Here is a 20,534-nt window from a genome sequence, read left to right as displayed (position 1 = left end):
GGCAGCACAGTGAAGGGAATGGTATCCAAAGGCAGGCAACAGTAAGAGACGGTCTGGATCCCACTGTTAGACCCAAGATCAAGATCCCACTGTTAGATCCCACAGACCAAGCTGTTACTTATGTGCAGAGAACTTAGGTCTCTCCCATGCATGCTCTCTGGTTGGCAGTTCAGTTGCTTTGAGCCCCTCTGAGCCCAATTTAGTTGATTCTGTAGGTTTTCTTGTGGCGTCCTTGACCTCTCTGGTGCCTTTAATCCTTACTCCCCCCTCTTCTAAAGGATTATCCAAGCTCTGCCTAATATTTGGCTGTGGGTCTCTACATCTGTTTTCACCAGTTGCTGGGTGAAGTCTCTCTAATGACAGTTATGCTAGGATCCTGTGTGCAAGCATAGCAGAGTATCATTAAAAGTGTCAGGAGTGGACTCCCTCTCATGGCATGGGTCTCCATCTGTAATCTCTCCCTCTGTCCGCATCCCCCACCCCCACTTGATCCCTCTTTTTCCCATCCCAACCCTTTCCCCTGCATAGTTCCCTCCCTGGTGTGATGTTCATAATATATAATATTTGGTAAAATTGATTCTTCAAAGTCAAAGTAAATTATTACTTACTTTAGTATCTGTAGCTAAGTGATACATTGTCAGAAAATTACATTCCTGGTTCAGTAATTGTATTGTTTTGTTTTAACTTTGTTATAAATATCACACACACCCCACACACACATACACACACACACACACACATATCCGCACACACAACTGAATTGAAAAAATGTCTTCTATGCTGCCAGATCCTAACATGGGTGATTACCTACAACTCTGGATCCTAGACCTTACTGGCACTCGGATGTGCATAGCAAGTCTGTGGCAGCTGGAGCATGTAGCCCAAGGCAGGAGCAAACAGCTCGCAGACGTCATTGTATGTTCTCCGTTGCTGCTGAGTGCTAGAGAGAGGACAGCAGCCTAATGCTATTGATTGAATGTTGATTCTGCAGGCTTCCCTTCCCGATGAGAGCAGTGGTCCCTCTGACTGAAGTGCCTTCTCCTGCAATGTGGCTGGAGAATGGGCTGGAGGTGGGAAGAGGTGGTGTGGCTCTCTCTGCAGTCGTTTAGTGTTTTTCTTCTCTAGGACTCTTAAAAACAAAGTCTTCTCCATCAACTAGCAGAAGAGTAGAGAACACCTCCATCAACAGTTATAAAGTGCTCTGTAATTTATCACCGTTCTCCATGTGTTACAACTGAGTGACGTCTTTAGTTACTCTTTAGTTTTAGAAAATATATTTAAAGGGATAGGGAGATCTCTCAGTGAGTAAAGGCCCTTGCCGCCTTTACTTTGGACCTAAGTTTGTTCCTGGGAGTCAGAGAACAGATACCTGAAGGTGTCCTCTGATCTCCACACTTATGCCCTGTCACATGCTCACTTGCACACACACACACACATACACACACACACAATAGGCTTTCTGTTTTCATGTGTATGTGTGGTATACATATGTGCATATTTGCACATGTGTGTATGTGGGTGCTTGTTCATTTGGAGGGCCGAGACCGATGTCAAGATTCGTCCTCAGTTGTGCCTGACCTTATTCAAGAGTCCAAATAGAACAGTTTACACAGATAGAGCCGATCCGGCTAGCCAGGAGGAGCCCCTTTGCACCTATTATTTCTTTCACCCTCTCTCATCCCTACTATTTTCAGATTCATACTTCATGAAGTTTTTAGATAGGAACATGACTTAAATTTGGGGAAAGAATTGGAATTGTGAGATAGTGATTAGACTACCATGCCAAATTCCATAATGTCTGTGTTTGTTACGTAGTGCTCTGCCCAGTTGCTGAAAGCATGTCAGAAGGGAGCTGCTGTGGTGATCAGTGGGCTCTTGCGTCTGGGTCTGATGACGCGAGCGTTTCCTGTCTGATAGTGCGTTGCGTTTGTAACTTGTTTTAACGTTCGCACAGTGCTTTGATGCTGCTTCTACTTTGAAAACTTTCCACCTAGGGCACAATGAAGGTACTCTGGCAATGAAAGAAGGGGAGGTGCTGTACATTATTGAGGAGGACAAAGGTGATGGATGGACAAGAGCCCGGAGACAGAACGGCGAAGAAGGCTACGTTCCCACAACATACATAGATGTAACTCTAGAGAAAAACAGTAAAGGTGCAGTAACTTATATCTAAACTAACCAGGCAGCTTTGTGCCATGTACACATAAAATGACAACACATTCAACAGGTCAGAAAAACCAAAACGTTAAGGCATCCTGACGCATGTTCACTGTGTGAGCTGAGTGCAGGCTTGGTCAGAGAGAGAGAATTCTGCCACCAGAGACTCTTTGACGCCTTACTGTTCAAGGGATGCTGGTGTGGAAGCTTAATCGATGCCTTTCGCTTTCTGTCCTGCCTAAGTGTGTGTAAAGGATGTGTGCTTTTCTGCCTTATAAATAATAGATTTGATTATTAGGCAAGAATCATAGGTAGAATGTTCCCTGCCCCCTTCACCTCAGAAACAACAGTGACTGATGAATAAAATAAACAAACCTTCTCTGAGCGCAGAAAGCTGATCCCCAGGAGCAGCTCAGCCTAGGAGCTTGGGTTTATAGCTTCAGGTTCCAGGAAGAAAAGTAATGGTTGGATAATTAGGTAAAATAACAGTCATTTTCCTTGCTATTCTTAACTTGGTTTCCTAAAGAAAGAAAACGAATACCTGGTATATAATTTATTTAATATGAGCTCATCTGGGGTCGCAGGATAAGTCACCTGGTGGAGCTTGTATGTGAATAAAACAGCATTGAGACCTGGAAATATTTTCAGGTTTACTGGTAATTTTCAATGTTGTACAAAGTTCATTCCAAGCTAAGCTCATGCTTGTACTTCTCACTCGACAGTCTTAGGGACATTAGTGCTTATTTAGTTTCTGCGTTACAGCAGAGATTGGCTCTCACTCAGTAGACGTTAAGGACAGTCTGCAATGGAGGAAGAAAGGGCTGATGGTAGTGACTGTTAGAGGAGAAACAGGAAACAGTTTTCTCCTGAGAGGAAGCAAGCTCTCTACCACCATCGAGGGCTTCACTTTAGCTGGATCGTTGACTGTCAGAGTAGCTACTTGTCCAGGGTTGCCAAGGGCATCTGTTGGAATCATTGCCCAACCAGGAGCTGTGCAGTGCAGTGCAGCAGTCGTGTGACCACATCCTCCTTAGTTGAGCGAGGAGACAAAGGGAGGAGGCAGTACCACTGGCCTTTGATCAGCTTGTTTCGGAGTTCCCTGGTGTTTTTAGTAGCTGGCTATAAAGTTATTTTAGGTACATTTGGGACAGACACTTTAAACTGAATGCCCCTTTTGGTCTTACCAAAGGTTTTCAGTAATTGTTTTTTTCTTTTTCCTCCTGGACTGCAGGTTCCTGAAGAGGGTTTCTGAGGAAATGGGCAAGATGTTGAAGGAGGTTACATGCAGCTGCTTGGGGGAGGGTATTAGACTTGTCAGGCTGAGAGAGAGTGAGAAAAGCAAGTCGCATGAATGCATGCAGATTGTTTTACTAACGTCATTAGCATTTCCATACATTAAAAAGTCATTATAGTACCAGTCCTTAAATCCCTAGTTCACAGTTGTTCACGTGGAAGAAGGAAAAGAAAAGCCAGCAATGGCTGATCTCTTTTTTCATTAACTGATACCAAGTCAGAAAAAATGCAGAGCTGTCTTAAAGTTTGTCTTATTTGGGCTGTCCAGTCGGACTGTCTTCATCGAGCTCTGTTTTGATTGGCTTTTAGACTCCTTGTCTGTTAGAACCCTTGCCATTTGTCAGTGTCTGCCTGCACCACCTCTGTGCTTGCTTAACATCCTGTTGCATGTCTAGAGTGCTCTGGGCTTAGAGTTTTCAGGCATGTCTCTGTATTCCCCTGTTCTTGTCAAAGCTTTTGTTTCGTTTCGCATTTGTAGCGCAGATCACTTTGTCAGCCACCTCAGCACTAATGTCCCATCTTAGTGTTTGTGTATGCTGCTAAAACTCCCCACCGCAAACATTCCAGTTTTCACATGAAGACATAGTCTGTGAACCTGAAGTATTTATGATAAGAAAAAGAAAACATCTCTGCTCTAGCCTGCAGCCCAGTTAAAGACTCTGTGAAATGTGACACATCTTCAGCACCTCAGTCTGGGAGAATCTGGTCAGCACTGAAGTCCTGGCATAATAACACCGAAGGGACCGTTGTCAAAAGTCAGCTGCTTCCATTCAAATGCTGCCTTAAAATCGAGTGCCTAAACCTGTCCTTGCCAACACTACCACTACAGTATCCCACCAAGGGCTTAGTGCAGCTCAGTGCTCGCCTCTAACCGGCACCTCCGCAGCTGTGATGTAGCCTCGGTCGGTGGCTTCTAGAGCTGCCATGTGCAGTGGTGCATCTTCAATTCACGGATCAAACTAAGACCTGTCTGAGTCCATTTTACTTTCATCAGTGTACTTAGGAGAAGTTGGATGGACCTTCCCCCTTCACCTTTTACCAGAGTGGTGATGATCTCCTTTGATTGTTTTAATGGTAGTCTGTTTCCAAGTGACGCTTTTGTTTGAACCAGATACAATTTAGTGAAACTTTGTAATGATCTCTGTGCACTTTTACTTGTAAAATGGAAACTTCTGTATGTTTATACTTGTAAATACGATTGTCTGTCTTAGTGCCCTCATTGCTCCTGTTGTCCTGCCCCGCAGCATTCGTGATTCTGTTAATGACTTGTATCTGAACTAATTTCTTAGTGGTCTTGTAACAGGGAGGTGGGAGGGCTGGGAGGGCGATTTGTACCACTGAAGCTCTAATAATTTGGTTCTTTACTGTTTTGGGGGGAGAAGAACAATGTGAAGTGTTCTGTGTATTATCGGATTTCAAGCAATATTTTAGAAACCGTGTGACTGCTTTAATAATTTTTTCCAATGCTATTTGAATCATGCTATCAGTTATACTAAAGCTGAATGACAATTGTGTGAACATTAATGCCTTCATAAGATCAAGTACACCACTGTACGCAGCTGACATATAGTATATTACCTTCGAGGCTAGTAAACTATACAGTTTTAGATATTAAATCTCGTTACAGGGTTATTTATATAATGTGACATTATTCTATACTGACAGACTACATGGAGTAGTTTTAAAAAGTAGTGCTATTTTTATTTCAGAAGTTAGCAATGAGAAGGAAATGTGACCTGCCTGTGTTTGTCTTCTGTACAAAGACTGAAGTGCTTATGTTTTTCTGACTAACAATCGCAGAGGGCAGAGTTCAAAGCTTCCTTGTAAAGACTGTTCTTTTCGGGCTACTGTGTGTTTTCTAATGCTGACGTGTGCTTCCATAGCGGGCAAGTTCCTTCATGTGGAGTAGTGCGACCTGTTTATGGGTTGTAACATTTGAAAAAAGACACCTGTGCTTGCACAGTTTTTAGTCATTCTTAAATCATTCTTAAACTCTGAACATGTGAGCTGTCTAAAAGAATCTCTTAATTTCACAGTAATTTCCACTTTGTGCACATATTGATTTCTTAATGGTAAAAAGCCTTGTTTATGATAGTGTTCTCTGTTGAGGATATTTTCATGGAATAAAGCAATCTTTTCATGGTCAGTTAAGATGTGTGCTCATCTTTTACTGCTGTGTGAGCGATGGACCAGGTCATAAAAGTAGATGCTAAGCTCCTAAGGTGCAATGGTCTTTTGGGGAAACCATTTTGGGCACTTTATTCTGGTTTTTAGTTTCTCCCAAACTTTGCCAAAGGAAAGAATAGATGCTTAATTAGGGTGAATTTAAATCAGCTGTAATCATTTGAATTTACTCAGCTATGTGGCCTCATCATCTTCCTGCATCTATCTGTAAGAGCTGTCCCCAGACCAGCAGTCTGATCTGGCCACTGCACATGGGCTAGCATTTCCTTTCTGACCAGTGGCAGAGCATCCAGGCTTCCTGGGAAAGGAAAAGGCTTGGAAAGACAACATTTACTGTCACTAGTGGCAAATTATCTGTAACTTTCAGGAAGTCTGATTTTAGAAGAGTCACCTCTTAAAAGGCAATTGCCCAACCATGACTACAGGTTCTCAGAAGCCCAGAGGGTATAAACTTCAGGAGAGATTCGGAGTGGTGAGAAGGTAGGGCTTTCAGATGATGAAATGAAAGATTAGCACCAAGTTTGGAAGTAAACACATGCAGATCAATGAAAATAGCATCAAACGGTGTCAGTCTCTCTACAGCTTATAAAGGAGCAGAAGCTTAAAGGAGGGGGCAGGGGGAATTGTCCAAGACCGTGAAAAAGATGTTGAGCTCAACAAGTCAAATCTTACTTCTTGGGAAAGAAAACAGCTTTATAACAGCATTAACAAAAGGAGAAGAAACCAAGCCCTGTGGAGAAGATGGCACTGTATTTTCAGGTTTCTCTAGAGGATCAGAACCCATGGAGTAAAGCTGTGGTATCCATCAAAAGGGGATTCATCAGAGGGCTTTACAGGTTGTGGTCTGGCCACTCCCAACAATGGGTGTCTCAGTGGAGAGGCCAAAATCCAACAGTTATCTGTTCAGTGGGTGCCTCAGCATGTCTTTGGTCTCGGCTGGAATCCTGAAGTAGTAGGTTCTAATCCTAGCTAAGGAATGCCTCAGCAGCAGGAGTGAGGAGAGCAGCCAGTGAGAGTGAGGACAAATAGACAAAAAGCAAAGGCTTATTTTGTCCTTTTATGTGGGCTGCCACCCGGTGTGACCCAGAGTTTTGGTTCCAACCTCAGATGATCCAATCAAGAAAATTCTTCACCCTGGTGCCAAGCTGCCTGGATTTACCTAGACTCCAGATGTAGTCAAGTTGACAAGCAAGGTTAGCTGTCAGTTACTGTTTGGCAGTTATAGAAATCACAGAAAATTGAAAGACAGCAGGAGACTAAGAAATGGGCAAACATAAGTTTTGGAGAGTAATTTTAGAAATGTTTGATGACCACCCTTACAGGTACTATATAATGTCAGCATTCGGGTGAAATTTCATAGGCTACTGGTCCAGGTTCCTAAGAAATCAAAGCCTCATTGTCTGGTACAGATGAATTCTAAGATGCTTATTACCATCCTGATTTCAGCACCGTTTCATTGTGACAAGACTTCTCATTTTTGTGAGATGATATAAGAATGAGAGCTTTTGTAACAAGCTCATTTGGCAACCCAGCATGTCAACCCTCAGCAGAATCTCTAAGGGAAATGTGTATGTCTAAATTTTGAGTCATAATGAATAAGCATTTATTGTGCAACTTAGTAGAAAAGTATGACTGCCACCTCTTCTGTGAAGAACCATTAAGGACCATTATAAAAGAATAAAGAGGGGGGATATGTTCTGTGGAGGTGTAGTCAGGTTTGGGGAAGGGGGTGCCTCGGCAGGCACTGGAGACACCAGCCACACAACAGTTAAGTACAGAATAGAGTTTATTCAGGGCATGCAGTGGGAGTCAAGAGGGTAGTAGCAGCCAGAGAAAGGCAGAGAGAGTAGAGAAGTAGAGGCTGGCCATGAGCACGTGGAGAAGAGTGGGGAAGGGAATGGGGAGAGAGCAGGATCAGGAAGGCAAGAGCAAGAGAAAACGAGAGAGAGGAGGGGGCAAGCAGCCCCTTTTATAGTGAGTCCCGCACAACTGTGAGGGGAGAGCATTCCTGGCTGTTGCCAGGTAACTGGGGCAGAGCTTAGAATGCTAACAACCATTATCTTTTGCGTTTGGATTTGGGTTTGGGTTGAGGGAGGGGAGTTGAGGTGCAATCCCAAAGAATTCCTTTTTTATTGTACCTTGGACCGATGATTCTGTAGAGATGTCCCATGTGAGCAGACTCAGTGTTCGTGCTGCTTAGCTTTCATGCGTAGCCATACACTAAATGTTGAAACACTCCATGCTGCTCAGTAACTCAAAACTCATAAAATGAAGCATGTAAGTCCCACCTCGTGTGGTCCAGCCCACCACATAATGTACGTAGTACCCATTTCCTCAGCATTTCATGTGTGAACACTGCACACAAAGCGAAAGTTCACTGTGGCTTACTGTTACTTCCTTCACATGTTGAGCTACTCTGATGTCATAGATCCTTGGGAGGGAGGGCTCTACTCTGTCCACTCCACAAGGAAATGCCTTGTCCTGCTCCAGGGGCCAAAAGATGATGTCAGCTTGCATTGCAACTGGAGAGAGAGAAAAGGAGCACAGGCCCCTCACACTACAGTGATGCCCCTTAGAACGGTCTTCTAAATGTTTTGCCTTGTTTGGTACCTTAATGTGTACAGGGGCCTTGGGCCCTCCAGCATGCCCCCCCCAACTGACCCAGTTTTTTTTTTTTAATGGGGTTTGTTTTAATTCATATCAATGACTTGTTCTTTTTTTTTTTTTTTCTTTTCTCTATTTTTCGGAGCTGAGGACCGAACCCAGGGCCTTGTGTTTGCTAGGCAAGCGCTCTACCACTGAGCTAAATCCCCAGTCCTCAATGACTTGTTCTTAACTATTACTTAAAAAAAAATCTTCTTTAAGAAGACTGTTAGTTGGGCTGGAGAGGTAGCTTAGCAGTTACCGTCAGGAGCTGCTCTTTCAGCCTTGATTTCTCGGCACCCACATCAGGCAGCTCACCTGTAACTTGAGCTCCAGGGGGGTGGATACTCTCTGCTGGCCTCCATAGACTTACACTCAAGTGGAACCCCCACACACACACTCACATAAAAATAAAATCTTAGAATTCTTAGTTTTCTAAGGTAAGAAGGATTTTCTGCATTCAGAAAGTGCTGTCATTTTTGCCCCTCATATGTGGGTTCATTTATCTAGATGGTAATTGCGTGGCCAGTTGTTTAAGAATTTGGAGAAGTCATCCTTGCCCCACTGAGTAGCAGTGCTGCCTTCATGTATTAAAGTCCTAACAATAGTTTATATTATAATATATATTATATATATATATATATATATATATATATATATATATATATATATATACACACATACATACATATATAGCCTTTGCCCTGGACTGAAAGTTACACCACCAGTTTTCCTGACTCTGAGGCATTTGGAGTTGGATTGAGGGAGACTGCAACATCTTAGGTTCTCCAGTGTGCAAATGGCCTGGAGATGGGACTTCCTAGTCTCCGTAAGCATGTAAGTCAGTTCTACTACCCTCCCCTCCCCTCAATGTCCACATAATTGCGTTTTGGTCCTGTCTCTGGAGAGCCAGAGTTTATCTAGGAACCAGTTATTATCCTCCCTTTCTAGTGGATGCTGTGCCTCCCCCTGACCCCGCCCTCCAGCCCTATTCAGTAAGTAGGATCCCCATTTCCATGGTGGTGTTTCAAGCTCAGCTCCTCCACTCTCCATTCACTGGGGGTGAATTTAGTATTTTCTTCAGGGTTACTTACAGGTTGTTTAGCTTTGTTCAGGGTTGAGGAGAGGGAGTGTTCCGAGAATCTTTCTATCATTAAGCTCGACCTTGCATTAAAAGACAGATTAACAATTATTTAGTGTTCTTTTGTGAAAGAGCTTTCTAAAGACATCTAAACCTTTATATTGCCCAAGGTAGATAGATGGATATTCCCTCACCGAAACAATGAACAAATGTAGGTTGGATGGGATAGCGTATGTCTGTAGTCCCAGCATTTGGGAGGTGGGAGGTTAAAATTCAAGGTCCTCCTTGGCTACACAGTGAGCTGGAGTCCGACCTTAGCTGCAGGAGACCCTTTCTTTAAAAAAAGAAAAAGGAAGGAAGGGAGGGAGGGAGGAAGGAAGGAAGGAAGGAAGGAAGGAAGGAAGGAAGGAAAAGAAAAACCATAAATGCTGAGGTGGCTGAATGATTCAGTGTACAAAATTCCTGGTGTATAAACATTCCTCATCACCCACATAACTTGGGCTTGGGGACTGTGACCTCAGTGTAGGCATGGACTCAGGTGGCTCCACAACGCCATCTACTGTATGCAAATCAGCCCCAGATACAGTGAAAGACTATCTTAGAAACATAAAAAGAGCAATGGCGGAAAACACTCAGCATTGACCTCCACCCTTCACATGCAAACACACCTGCACACACAAGTTCAGACAATGTGCGCGCACACACACACACACACACACACACACACACACACATGCAATAGCACCTTTAAGAGGTGGCAAGCTCTTGTGACTCTAGGTTTAGGTAGTGGACACATAAGAGTCGAGGATTTGAAACTAATAGTGCCTAACAGCTGTATTGACCATAAATAGAGCTTCATACATGGTTCTAGTAGGTCTGAGTAAATGTGCTCACGACTTTGTCAATGATACAAATTGTCACCCAGGAAGAAGGAACCTACTGAGACATTGTCTTCATCAGAGGAGTCTATGGGACATCTTACTATTAGTGATTGATGTGGGAGGGTCCAGCCCATGGTAGGTGGTGTCACCTCAGTGCAGGTAGTGGTCCTGAGTTGTGTAAGGATGCAGAAGCAGGAAGCAACACAGGAAGCTCATTCCTCCTTGGCCTCTGTATCAAGTTCTAGCCTCCAGATTCCTGCATTGAGCTCCTGCCCTGGCTTGCCTTGCTGACAGACTCCTACCTGTACGTTTGACAAACTTTTCAACCCAAGTTTGTTTTTTTTCAAGTTTGTTTTAATCAGTGTTTTATCACAGCAACAAAAAAGAAAAACTAGGACAGTGTAGTATTTAATATGACCATGTTATAGTGTGATATCTGTAACCAGGCAATCAATCCTCTAAGGACTATTTAATGTCGTGAAGAAACCTTCTGACTTGTTTTATGGCCATAGAACTTGGTGTAATTTAAATACTTAAAAGACAGGAAAAAGGGGCTGGGGATTTAGCTCAGTGGTAGAGCGCTTACCTAGGAAGCACAAGGCCCTGGGTTCGGTCCCCAGCTCCGAAAAAAAGAACCAAAAAAAAAAAGACAGGAAAACAAGGCAGGCCCAGCACTTGGAGGCAGAGGCAGGCAGATCTCTTGTAAACTCAAGGCTACCCTGGTCAACATAGTGAGTTCCAGGACAGCCAGGACAGTGAGACCCTGTCTCAAACATACAAACAAAAATGATAGGAAAACAAATAGTTCAGTCTTTGATAGTTGGTGGCAGAATATTTTAAAATCTTGTATTCTAAACTTTTTACAATGGAAAATAGAGAATTTGAACACTAGACAGTATTATTTGGGGGAAGGCCAGAAACCTAGAAAGTGAGCCTGCAAGATTTGTGTATTTATCAGCTAGAGGAAACTGTTTGCATGCTTTTTCTATATATTTTAGTCGATTCAAAGTATAGCAAACACTATATATTCTAAAGGTGTTAGGGTGTGGTAGAAATGTCCCCTCAAAGCAAATGTATGTGAACACTTGTGTCCCAAATTGGTGGTGCTGTTGGGAAGCTCACAGGTCCTTTAACCTTTAGGAGGTTGAAATGTCACTGGGATTGGGCTGTCTTTATAGTCTGACCCCACTTCCTGTTCTTGCTCTGGTCCCTGTGTGGATGAAAATGTGATGGGTCTTCTTGTTATCATGCTTTGCCTGACTACACACCTATGCTGTCATGTTCTCTGACCCTCTGGAACCATAAGCCAAAATAAACCGTTTCTTCCCCAAGTTGATTTTGTAGAAAGTGACTAACATACAGGTTAAGAGACAACAGGAGAACCAGGAATAGGAAAGCATTGCTCCCAGTGTGCCTGGGAGGGCTTTGCAGGAGAGAGCCCACTTGGTAGACCAATTGTTGTCGTGAATAAAATGGCCGCTGACATCTTGGTACAGTATGTTGCAAGAACTTGCCCTTGGGTTTGAACCTAGGTCTTTTGAAGCAGGACTCCTTTGGCTCAATATTCCTTCTGTCTCTTGCAGCAGAAACCCTAGATTTGCAAACCACTTTTATTAATTTTCGTTTAATATGGGGATAGGGGAAAAAGTTCCTTAGAACCCAGGAATTAGAATTGTCATGCTAAGTTGAGTCAATATTAAAGAGACAGGATACAGTTATTTCACAAAAAGATATATTTCCATTCACTATTTACAGTTTCATATCAAAGAATATCATATAACTGATACCCTCTTCAATGTTTCATGCTTTCCTTTTAAATGCCTCTGTTTACATGTATGTGACATGGAATTAAAACTAAGAAGGTCGAATACCATGATATTAAACAACCAGCAACATAGCTGGGTCTTAAATTTGCTGATCCACATTAGCAATAGTTATCTTAATAATAAATTAACATTCATTTAAAAATCAGTAGTAATTTTAAACAATTCATAAATAAGTGTGCTCTGTGCAATCTACACATTTAATATCCTACGGATATTGATGGCTTGCATCTCGTTAGATTTTGCACGGTATTACTTTATCAGATGATAAGCATTCCCGGAGGAGGGGCTGGGGAAGCTCCAGGTTGTGCCCCGGGGTCCTCCAGAAGGTTCTCACAGCTCAGCCTGCTTTCCAGAAGGAGGTTCCAATTTCCGTGAGAGGGCAGTTAGGATCTGGTTGAACTTGTCATATCTCTCGTTCTGGTTGACTTCAGCACCCTTGCTGCCCCACAACAATCGCATCTGGAACTCAGTCTTTAGGATTTCAGTCATTTCTTCATCCGGTTGGAAATCTAACCAAGACAAAACAGGTAAGTTCAGTCCTTATCCGCCTAAAATTAAAAGGTAACCATGAATAAAAGTTTGTTTTAAAGAGGAGTTAAAATGAACATTCTCCTCTCTCAGAAAAATGTGGGGCATTTGACCAGCTTCAAAGAATTCACAATCAACTCTCGAAGCCTGTGTCCCCTGTGGGCGTGTGCTGCTGTGAGGAGACATGGTAACTGGCTCCTTGTCTGCAGTTGTTCGTAACGATTGTGACTGATGCAGAACTTACCTGTCACATCATCCAGCTACATACCGCGTGACTTACTATCTTCGCTGTAAAGTCTGATTTATGCTGGTAAACTTATATAGTTTTAGGGTAATTCCAGGCAGCCAGTTTCACTGTCTGGGTAGAATTCCAAACTCAGCCCATCTCTGCTTTCTGCCAAATGGCTTTTGACTATACAACAAAGGGGACTGTGGGCCTAACTCACTTGGTGGACTGTTTGCCTAGCACGCATGAAGCCCTGGGTTCAGTCTCCAGCACAAGTCAGGCATGGTGACATACACCTGTGATCCTAGCACTTGGGAGACAGGAGCAGGAAGATCAAGAGGTTCAAGGTCATCCTTGGCTATATATCAAGTTTTAAGATCAGCCTCAAATCTATGAGACCCTGTACTCACAGTCAGTAACACAGTTATTAAAAACAATGAAGTTGTTTTCTTCTGGAAGTCGTCCCCACATGCTGCCTTCTCTGAGCAAACCAGTGACTCACACTACACGTACGCACTGTGTGCTGAGACGCCTCTCTCTAAGCACCTTGAGCTTCTCCACTTAGCCTACTGCAGCGCACAGACCACCCCTGTGATGAACGGGTGTCACTCTGTCTGAGGAAGCTTTCTTCTACTACAGAACCTCAAGCACACATACATAGCACTTTCCAGTATGTATGGGACACTTGGAACAAGAACACAGTGAGGTCTAGATAAAGACACCTTCCCAGGTGCTAATGGTGGATATTCTTCTCAACTCTGCCTTTTATTTATTCTACCCCTCAATAGAACATAGAGGAAAAGCGATATAGAACCCCCAAATTATCTGGAATTACAGGGCTTAGCCTGGGGATGAATTAGAATAGAGACAGAGACATACATGTGTGAGAACTCCAGGTCGGGGAGACAGCTCAGTCAGTACAGTGCTTGCTGTGTGAGCACAAAGGTCTGAGCCCAGTCTCCAGGACACACATTAAAGAGCTGCACATAAGCAGTCGACAAGTGAGACATCTAACACAAAAGCTCTGACCGAGGACCAATGGTAAGAAGTCAAAAAACAGTCAAATAGCCCAACTTAAAAACTGAGTTCTCAGACAAAAGTAGCCAAGAAACACCTTTAAAGGTGTTCACCGTTCTTAACAATTAGTAAAATGCAAATTAAAATTACTTTGAGATCCCATCTTACCCTCATTACCCTAGTCAGAGTGGTTAAGATCAAGAATGGATGCTGGCAAGGATGTGGGGAAAGGGGAACCCTTATTTGCTGTTAGTGGAATTGTAAGTGGTGCAGCCACTATAAGATCAGTGCGATTAATGCCCACATAGCATATGATCCACCTCTGCCATCCTTGTTGTATCCCCAAAGGACCCGACATGGCACTACAGGCTCGTGTTCAGTGTGCTCTTCACAACAGCTAGGAAGTGGGATAACCTAAGAGCCCCTGGGCTGAGGGACGGATGAGGAAACTGGTACACACATACTGGAATGCTAGTCAGCTGCGAAGAAAGTCAATTAATGAATTTTGTAGGTAACTGGATAGAATTAGGAAATACTATTCTGAGCTGGGTAAACAAGACCCAGAAAGATAAATGCCTCATGACAAGGGACCATGGTGGGTTGTGAGGGGAGCTCTGGAGAGGAACAATAGGACACAGGTGCTATGAAGGGAAACGCTTCGTCCCTTCTCCTTCAAACAAACCAAAAAAACCACTAAGGATGATTTAAAAAACTATAAAGAAACATAGTTTGTGTTTATATTAGTGTATGTGTATACACTAATCATTTAAATAATTTAATTTAAATCAAGTCGTGCCACTTGGAGTGATAACACTCCCCCCAAGAGCCGTAGTCAATCTAACAGAAACTCCAGTGCCAGGCACAGGAAACATCTCTTGGAGTCTTTGGTCAAAGGTTTTAAGAGACTCCTAGAACTTGAAGCTAAGACCCCATTGCTGAAGATACCACATACTTTAGGTGAGGAACCTGGATGAATGAGGCTGGGACTGAGCTGGAAGCCTCCTCTATGAGGACTAACTCATAGCATCTGTAGACGCTGCACAGGCTGCCAAGGGGAAGAAACCAACTGACAGTCCTACTCTGCGTTAGAGCCTGTGAGCCACAACTATGAGTATCATAGCAGGTGTCTTTAGGGGTGCAAAAGTGACACTTATATCTTGGGGGTAACCAACAGCCATCTACTTGGATTAAAGGCACACTCCGTAGGAGGAACTTTGTGCCTAGTCCTATAAGCCAGTCAACTACCCGTGGTTGATGAGGTCAGGGGAGAACCTACCACCACTCTCCCACACCAGTGTAATTCCTGCTGCGCTCTAAGGATCTCCCCACAACCACAGATAGGCGTAGCTCTTGCCACTCATTAAAGCAGCTGCTCTTGCAGCAGATCCTGCCCATCAGTGAAGTCCCCAAGTGGTCAAAATGCAGACAATAGCTTACTGTCTGTCCCCCAGTTAGTACATCTCTGATCCAATGTCTACACCGAAGGCTCAGGGCACAGCAGGGGGAAAGAGGACCATACTATAAGGTGCTGTCTTCTGCATAGGATAGGAAGTTGAACCCATGCAATCTCAAAAACATAGTCACCTAAACAAGACCCGTACAATGGCAACATTCCAAAGTGAATGGAGGACACGTTGTGAGGCCCCACCCCTAGATGAAATGCCATGGGTAATTAATGGCTGCTAAGAGAGAAGAGTCAGTCTCCTCCAGGGTTGACTCTAGGTTATATTTAAGGATACATGTTTGTGTGTGCATATATGTGACACTAAAGTGATTTACCCTGGAGGTGAAGGTAAGCATGTATGGTAGAAATTACATAAATACAGTACACATGTATGACATTCTCGATTGTTTTAAGCTGCTCTTGGTTGCCTGAGAGATGGCTCACAGTTAAGAATGTGTACTGCCGTCGTAGGACCTGAGTTTGGCTGCTGGCACCTCTGTCGGGTGGCCTACAGCTGCCTGTAGCTAGCTCAACAGCCTGACGCCTCTGGCCTCCCTGTGCACCTTCACTCTTACCTACATAGAAACACATATAATTTTTTAAAGAAAATTTCTATTTCTCAAGACAGAGTTTGTCTGTGTAGACTTGGCTGCCTTGAAACTCACTCTGTAGACCAGGGTGGCCTTGAACTCACAGAGATCCAACTGCTTCTGCCTCCCAAGTACTGGGAGTAAAGGTGTGCGCCATCACTGCGGAGCATAGTGTGTCCCCCAATCCCTACCCAGAGAGCCAGGGGTAGGAGGGTCCTTAGGACTTGTTGGCCAGCCAGCCTAGCTCCATGGTAAGTCCCAGGCCAGTGAGAGACTGACTCAAAAAAAGGGGTGGCTGGTGCCTGAGGGAAGACATCTGAAGTTGACCTCTGGCTTACACACACACACACACACACACACACACACACACACACACACACACACACACCATGTCTTTCTATTATCACAATAGGAAGTAATGAGCATTGACATAGGAAATGTAGTATCTACACTTAATCTTTTTTGTTGGTCGTTTTTCTGATCGAGGATATCCACGCCCTTTTGTTTTTCCCTTCCTTCTCATCCCTACCTAGGAAGAATTCCAGGAAGAAGTTCCTACCTGCCAGGACCCTCTCAGCATTCATCCTGTAGCTCTCCGAAGCCTCGGCCATGAACCTGGCTGTGGCCAAGTGACTCAGCATGATTTCACAGCTCTCGTCATTTTTTTCCCACATGTCGGTTCCTTCAAAAGTGACAGCCTGCCGTTCCATTAAGGTCACAAGAGGCATCAGCAGTGGGACGGACACACTGCTTGCTGGGACATATGTCGACTCTGAGGAATGAGGAGGAAAGTTCCAGATCATATTTTGTTGACAGTCAACCACAGGCCCAACTGGTCATCTGGGTTTCAGGAGCCACTGCGGAGATGTCCATGCAGCGCCACTGTGTGAGTGTAAAACTGCATGAGCCAGCATCAGCCGTCAGGTGACAGGCTTGGCCTGTGCCCTGATTAAAGCGCTGATGAACAGAGCAGGAACTGCTAGCACAGGAGAGGCCCCAACACCCACCCTGCCCTGCTGTGCTCACCTCTGCCTTCATGCAGGATTTTGCTAAAGGGCTTCAACTGCTTTTCGTAGAGGATGGCTGTTTGCGTGTAGTGGTGCCTCAGAGCCGTCCATGTTTTTTCTAACCTTGTGATCTGGAAGAAGGAAAGGTTATTGTTTCAGAAAGGCTCTTTTAAAAAAATGCCTTTCTGCCTAAGTTGTGGAATAGGAGATAGATGGGCGTGAAGTGTCAGAGCAGCTAGTGAGAGGCAGCGTAAGCCCATACCCTATTCTACATCGCTCTGAGGGCCCATCCCACAGAGTTTGCATGTGTGCATCTTCTACACGTACTTAAAAAGGAAATGCCGGGACCTAAGTATCTCATTGTAGTTATTTTGTGTGTATAGCAGAGGATGGTTAGTGATGGGTTCTCCCCTACCGTGTGATTCTAAGAAATCTCAGGTAAGGGCCCGTCCCTTAATCTGCTCAGTATCTTGCTTTTAAGGGGGTCACCCTTTGTTGCTGTTCGTTTTTAATGAAGAAAATGATGTGCCAAGCATGCTCTGACTTCCAGGACATCTGACTGCAGCTGTGTCCCTCAGTGGCAAGGGTGGCAATTTATGGGCACCTGGCAGGATTTCGGAGCTAGTCTGTGTCTAGGAAACAGCCAAGACAAAGACCCAGTAGTGTTGACACTGCTGGTTGCACCTGGCTTGCAGGACTGACTACTAGTCAAAGTTCCCCAAGCACTCACACAAAGGAAAGCAGACCTGAGTAGTACAGAGAGCAGATCGCTTCCTTCACAACAGAGGCCCATGTGTTAGGCAGGCTTCTGAAATTATCCAGCATCTGTCAATGCAGACAAAGTCACAGACCCTACCTGAGATATTCTAGCTGGGGTGCTGCATGACCAGTGAGAGAGCTAGACAACTGCCTTACGTACCTTGGGGAAGAGACTTTGAGAAAAACCAAATCTAGAGCGGTGGTTCTCAACCTTCCCCATGCTAAAATGCCCTGCAATACAGTTCCTCATGTTATGGTGGCCCACCCCCACTGTAAAATGTTACTTCATAACTATAATTTTGCTATTGTTACTGATCATGATGTAAATATCTGATATGTACAATGTCTGACATATGACTCCTTTGATGCTCAAAGAAGTCGTGACCCACAGACTAGGGACCGCTGGTTTAGGGATTCTCTGATATGAGCTCCTTAAATGCCAAGGTATCACCAGTCATTACCCCAAATAGCCACATCCCTGAGGACACCAGTAGATGCAGCCTCTGTCATGCCGTAAACTCCAGCATGGTGTCTTACCCTAACTGGTTCTTCAGGAATATTGTAAGGCTAACTCTTGTTATTATGTATCAAAGATGAGCTATTGAACTATCAACAGTTACCAGTGTTTTTATAACAGAATCAAAATACTGAGGACAGGGCTCTTGGCGGCCCGTAAACGGTGCAGCTTTCACTAAAATTTAGTTTATCTTTAGAGGTTGCCAGAGCAGTCGGATGTGCACGGTGTCAGTGTACAGAACTCTGTGACAAGTGTTGTGTGGGAAGCTCATCTCACCTGAGGCATCTCGAGGGCTTTCATGATGGCTGAGAAGGAATAGAGGTCTCCCATGGTGTCCTTCAGTTCCATTGCCACCTGGATGATCTTATTAAGGGTTCCTGCCCGGTTCTCCAATGTGCCCGTGCAGCCCAGAATGTCCACAGCAATGCCAATGGCCATGGTGTTGTGTCTAGGTAGGAGAAGGCCAAGAGTAGGGCTTGGGTCAACAAAAGGAGGAGAAGATGGCCTTAATTATCCGGAAGGAGGGTTATTTGTGTGCCACTGGCTGGGAGCCAGTTTGGAAAGCTGATCTCAATAAAATCCACCCCACACCAGACAAAGAATGCACTATCAATTCAGAAAGTAAGATGCTCTAGGACATAGCCAGGTTCAACCCTGGACATGGGACCATGAAGAGGACCTCCTGGGCAGGAGGACCTCAAAAGTGCACATGGCTACATGTTCCCTCTCCCTTAGGAGATATCACATCCCCAATATACAGGAAATGCTACCCCTGAGGAAGAATGCTACCCCTTAGTGGGAATGGAAAAGAGAGGGGAAGAGTGGGAGACAGAGATGGGGGGTGTTATAAACTTGATTCAAGATGTCATGGGTATCAGAACAAGAGGAAGAGAGAGGACTCAAGGAGTGTGTTCTGTAGCCGGAACACAGACTCCACAGAGAGACGGGGGAGGTAAACAAAGACTGAAAGACAGGCAGGAATTTGCTGTAAGGTCAGACCCTAATAAAACAAAGTATCTACTCCTCCGCCCCCATTCTCCCTTTTTCTCACCCTAAATTACGAGGGTCATATTCAAGAGTCTCAGGGCAGGAAACACAGTGACTTTTCTGTGCATAACAATGGGGTCCTATATGCGGGTCAGACAGTGGCAGGAAGCTCAGACAGTGAGTTCCTCCCTCTATAATCCGAACCCAGGAATTCACTGCCCAAACTGAATTTACTGAATTTACTGAATTTACTGGCCAGACTGTCTTAGTCTTCCAGGCTCACGGGCAAACACTGGAAGTAAAACTGTAGCTCTGATTCCTAAGATCCCAGAGCCTTTGAGTCCCAGCACCAGTGCTGCTGTTCCTGCTGTTCCTGCTGTGCCCGGGTAGGTGTTCCCTCAGCCTTAGTGAGCAGGGGTGGTGGGCACGTGCCTCGCCTTCCCAATTCTAAAACCTGTGAGCTGAGTTATGAACTCTGCTGTCTCCGTGTGTGTGTGTGTGTGTGTGTGTGTGTGTGTGTGTGTGTGTGTGGTACACAATTACAAAGCAAGGGCAAGGTTTATAAAATATAGACTATGGGCACAAAAATAACTTACCACCTCTATAATGTAAGCCTCTCCTCCCTCCCTGTGTGTGTGTGTGTGTGTGTGTGTGTGTGTGTGTGTGTGTGTGTGTGGTACACAATTACAAAGCAAGGGCAAGGTTTATAAAATATAGACTATGGGCACAAAAATAACTTACCACCTCTATAATGTAAGCCTCTCCTCCCTCCCTCTGTGTGTGTGTGTGTGTGTGTGTGTGTGTGTGTGTGTGTGTGTGTGTGTCTCTCTCTCTCTCTCTCTCTCTCTCTCTCTCTCTCTCTCCTCTCTCAACCCCCTCCCCAAGGTGCTGTGGACTGAACCCAGGGCCTGTACATCCAGGGCGAGCACTCTACACCTGACTTATGTCTCTAGCCCATCTTACCCTTTAAGTCAGGGTCTCATTAATTTGCCTCCTCAGTTACTGAATCTCTGGTCCTCCTGACTCAGTCCCTTGTACAAGCTGTAACTGACAGGGTTGTCTCCACCAGGCCTGACTACCTTGACTCATTTTGTCTGTTTGTCCCACCTCTTTCCTTTTCCCCCAACTATGTCCCATCCCTGATTTCTTGTCTTTCTAACCAATGAATCCAACTGGATTCCCAAAGGATAAACTTCGTGTACTTGTTAAAGAGTTGTGTCTCTTAATGAAGTATTAACTCACACCACAGGTGCTTCTTTCCCCTGCTTCACTCACGTGGCGTGCCATCAGTGGCTAACCAGCTAATAGGCTAGTGACAATCACTTGCTCACCATCTGCTGGGGACTTCCTGGTGCTGGTGGTGTGTGTGTGAATGACTCAGTCTGTGGTTGACA

The 20,534-nt window shown here is 44.5% G+C and overlaps 2 protein-coding genes across 8 annotated transcripts in view; one reads left to right on the top strand and one right to left on the bottom strand.

The window, feature by feature from the left end:
* The window catches only part of Fnbp1l (formin binding protein 1-like), a 92,603-nt gene extending 87,002 nt beyond the window's left edge, over window positions 1–5,601 (top strand). For 2 of the 5 annotated variants that reach the window (XM_087624895.1, XM_087624892.1), the window contains 2 exons: window positions 1,995–2,153; window positions 3,389–5,596. In XM_087624895.1, the coding sequence (XP_087481021.1) occupies window positions 1,995–2,153; window positions 3,389–3,396 (167 nt within the window). In that variant the 3' untranslated portion in view covers window positions 3,397–5,596. 5 annotated transcript variants of the gene reach the window in all.
* A 6,356-nt stretch (window positions 5,602–11,957) lies between these two features.
* Window positions 11,958–20,534, bottom strand: part of Bcar3 (BCAR3 adaptor protein, NSP family member) — a 112,808-nt gene continuing 104,231 nt past the window's right edge. For 2 of the 3 annotated variants that reach the window (XM_087624885.1, XM_087624886.1), the window contains 4 exons: window positions 18,430–18,601; window positions 16,897–17,008; window positions 16,430–16,642; window positions 11,958–12,574 (listed from right to left, as the gene is read on the bottom strand). In XM_087624885.1, the coding sequence (XP_087481011.1) occupies window positions 12,396–12,574; window positions 16,430–16,642; window positions 16,897–17,008; window positions 18,430–18,601 (676 nt within the window). In that variant the 3' untranslated portion in view covers window positions 11,958–12,395. 3 annotated transcript variants of the gene reach the window in all.

This window comes from Rattus norvegicus, chromosome 2 (assembly GCF_021556685.1).
Source record: "Rattus norvegicus strain SHRSP/BbbUtx chromosome 2, alternate assembly SHRSP_T2T, whole genome shotgun sequence".
NCBI classification, from domain to species: Eukaryota; Metazoa; Chordata; class Mammalia; order Rodentia; family Muridae; genus Rattus; species Rattus norvegicus.
Note: the sequence above shows the minus strand (reverse complement) of the source record. Positions and strands in the feature narration are given on the sequence as shown.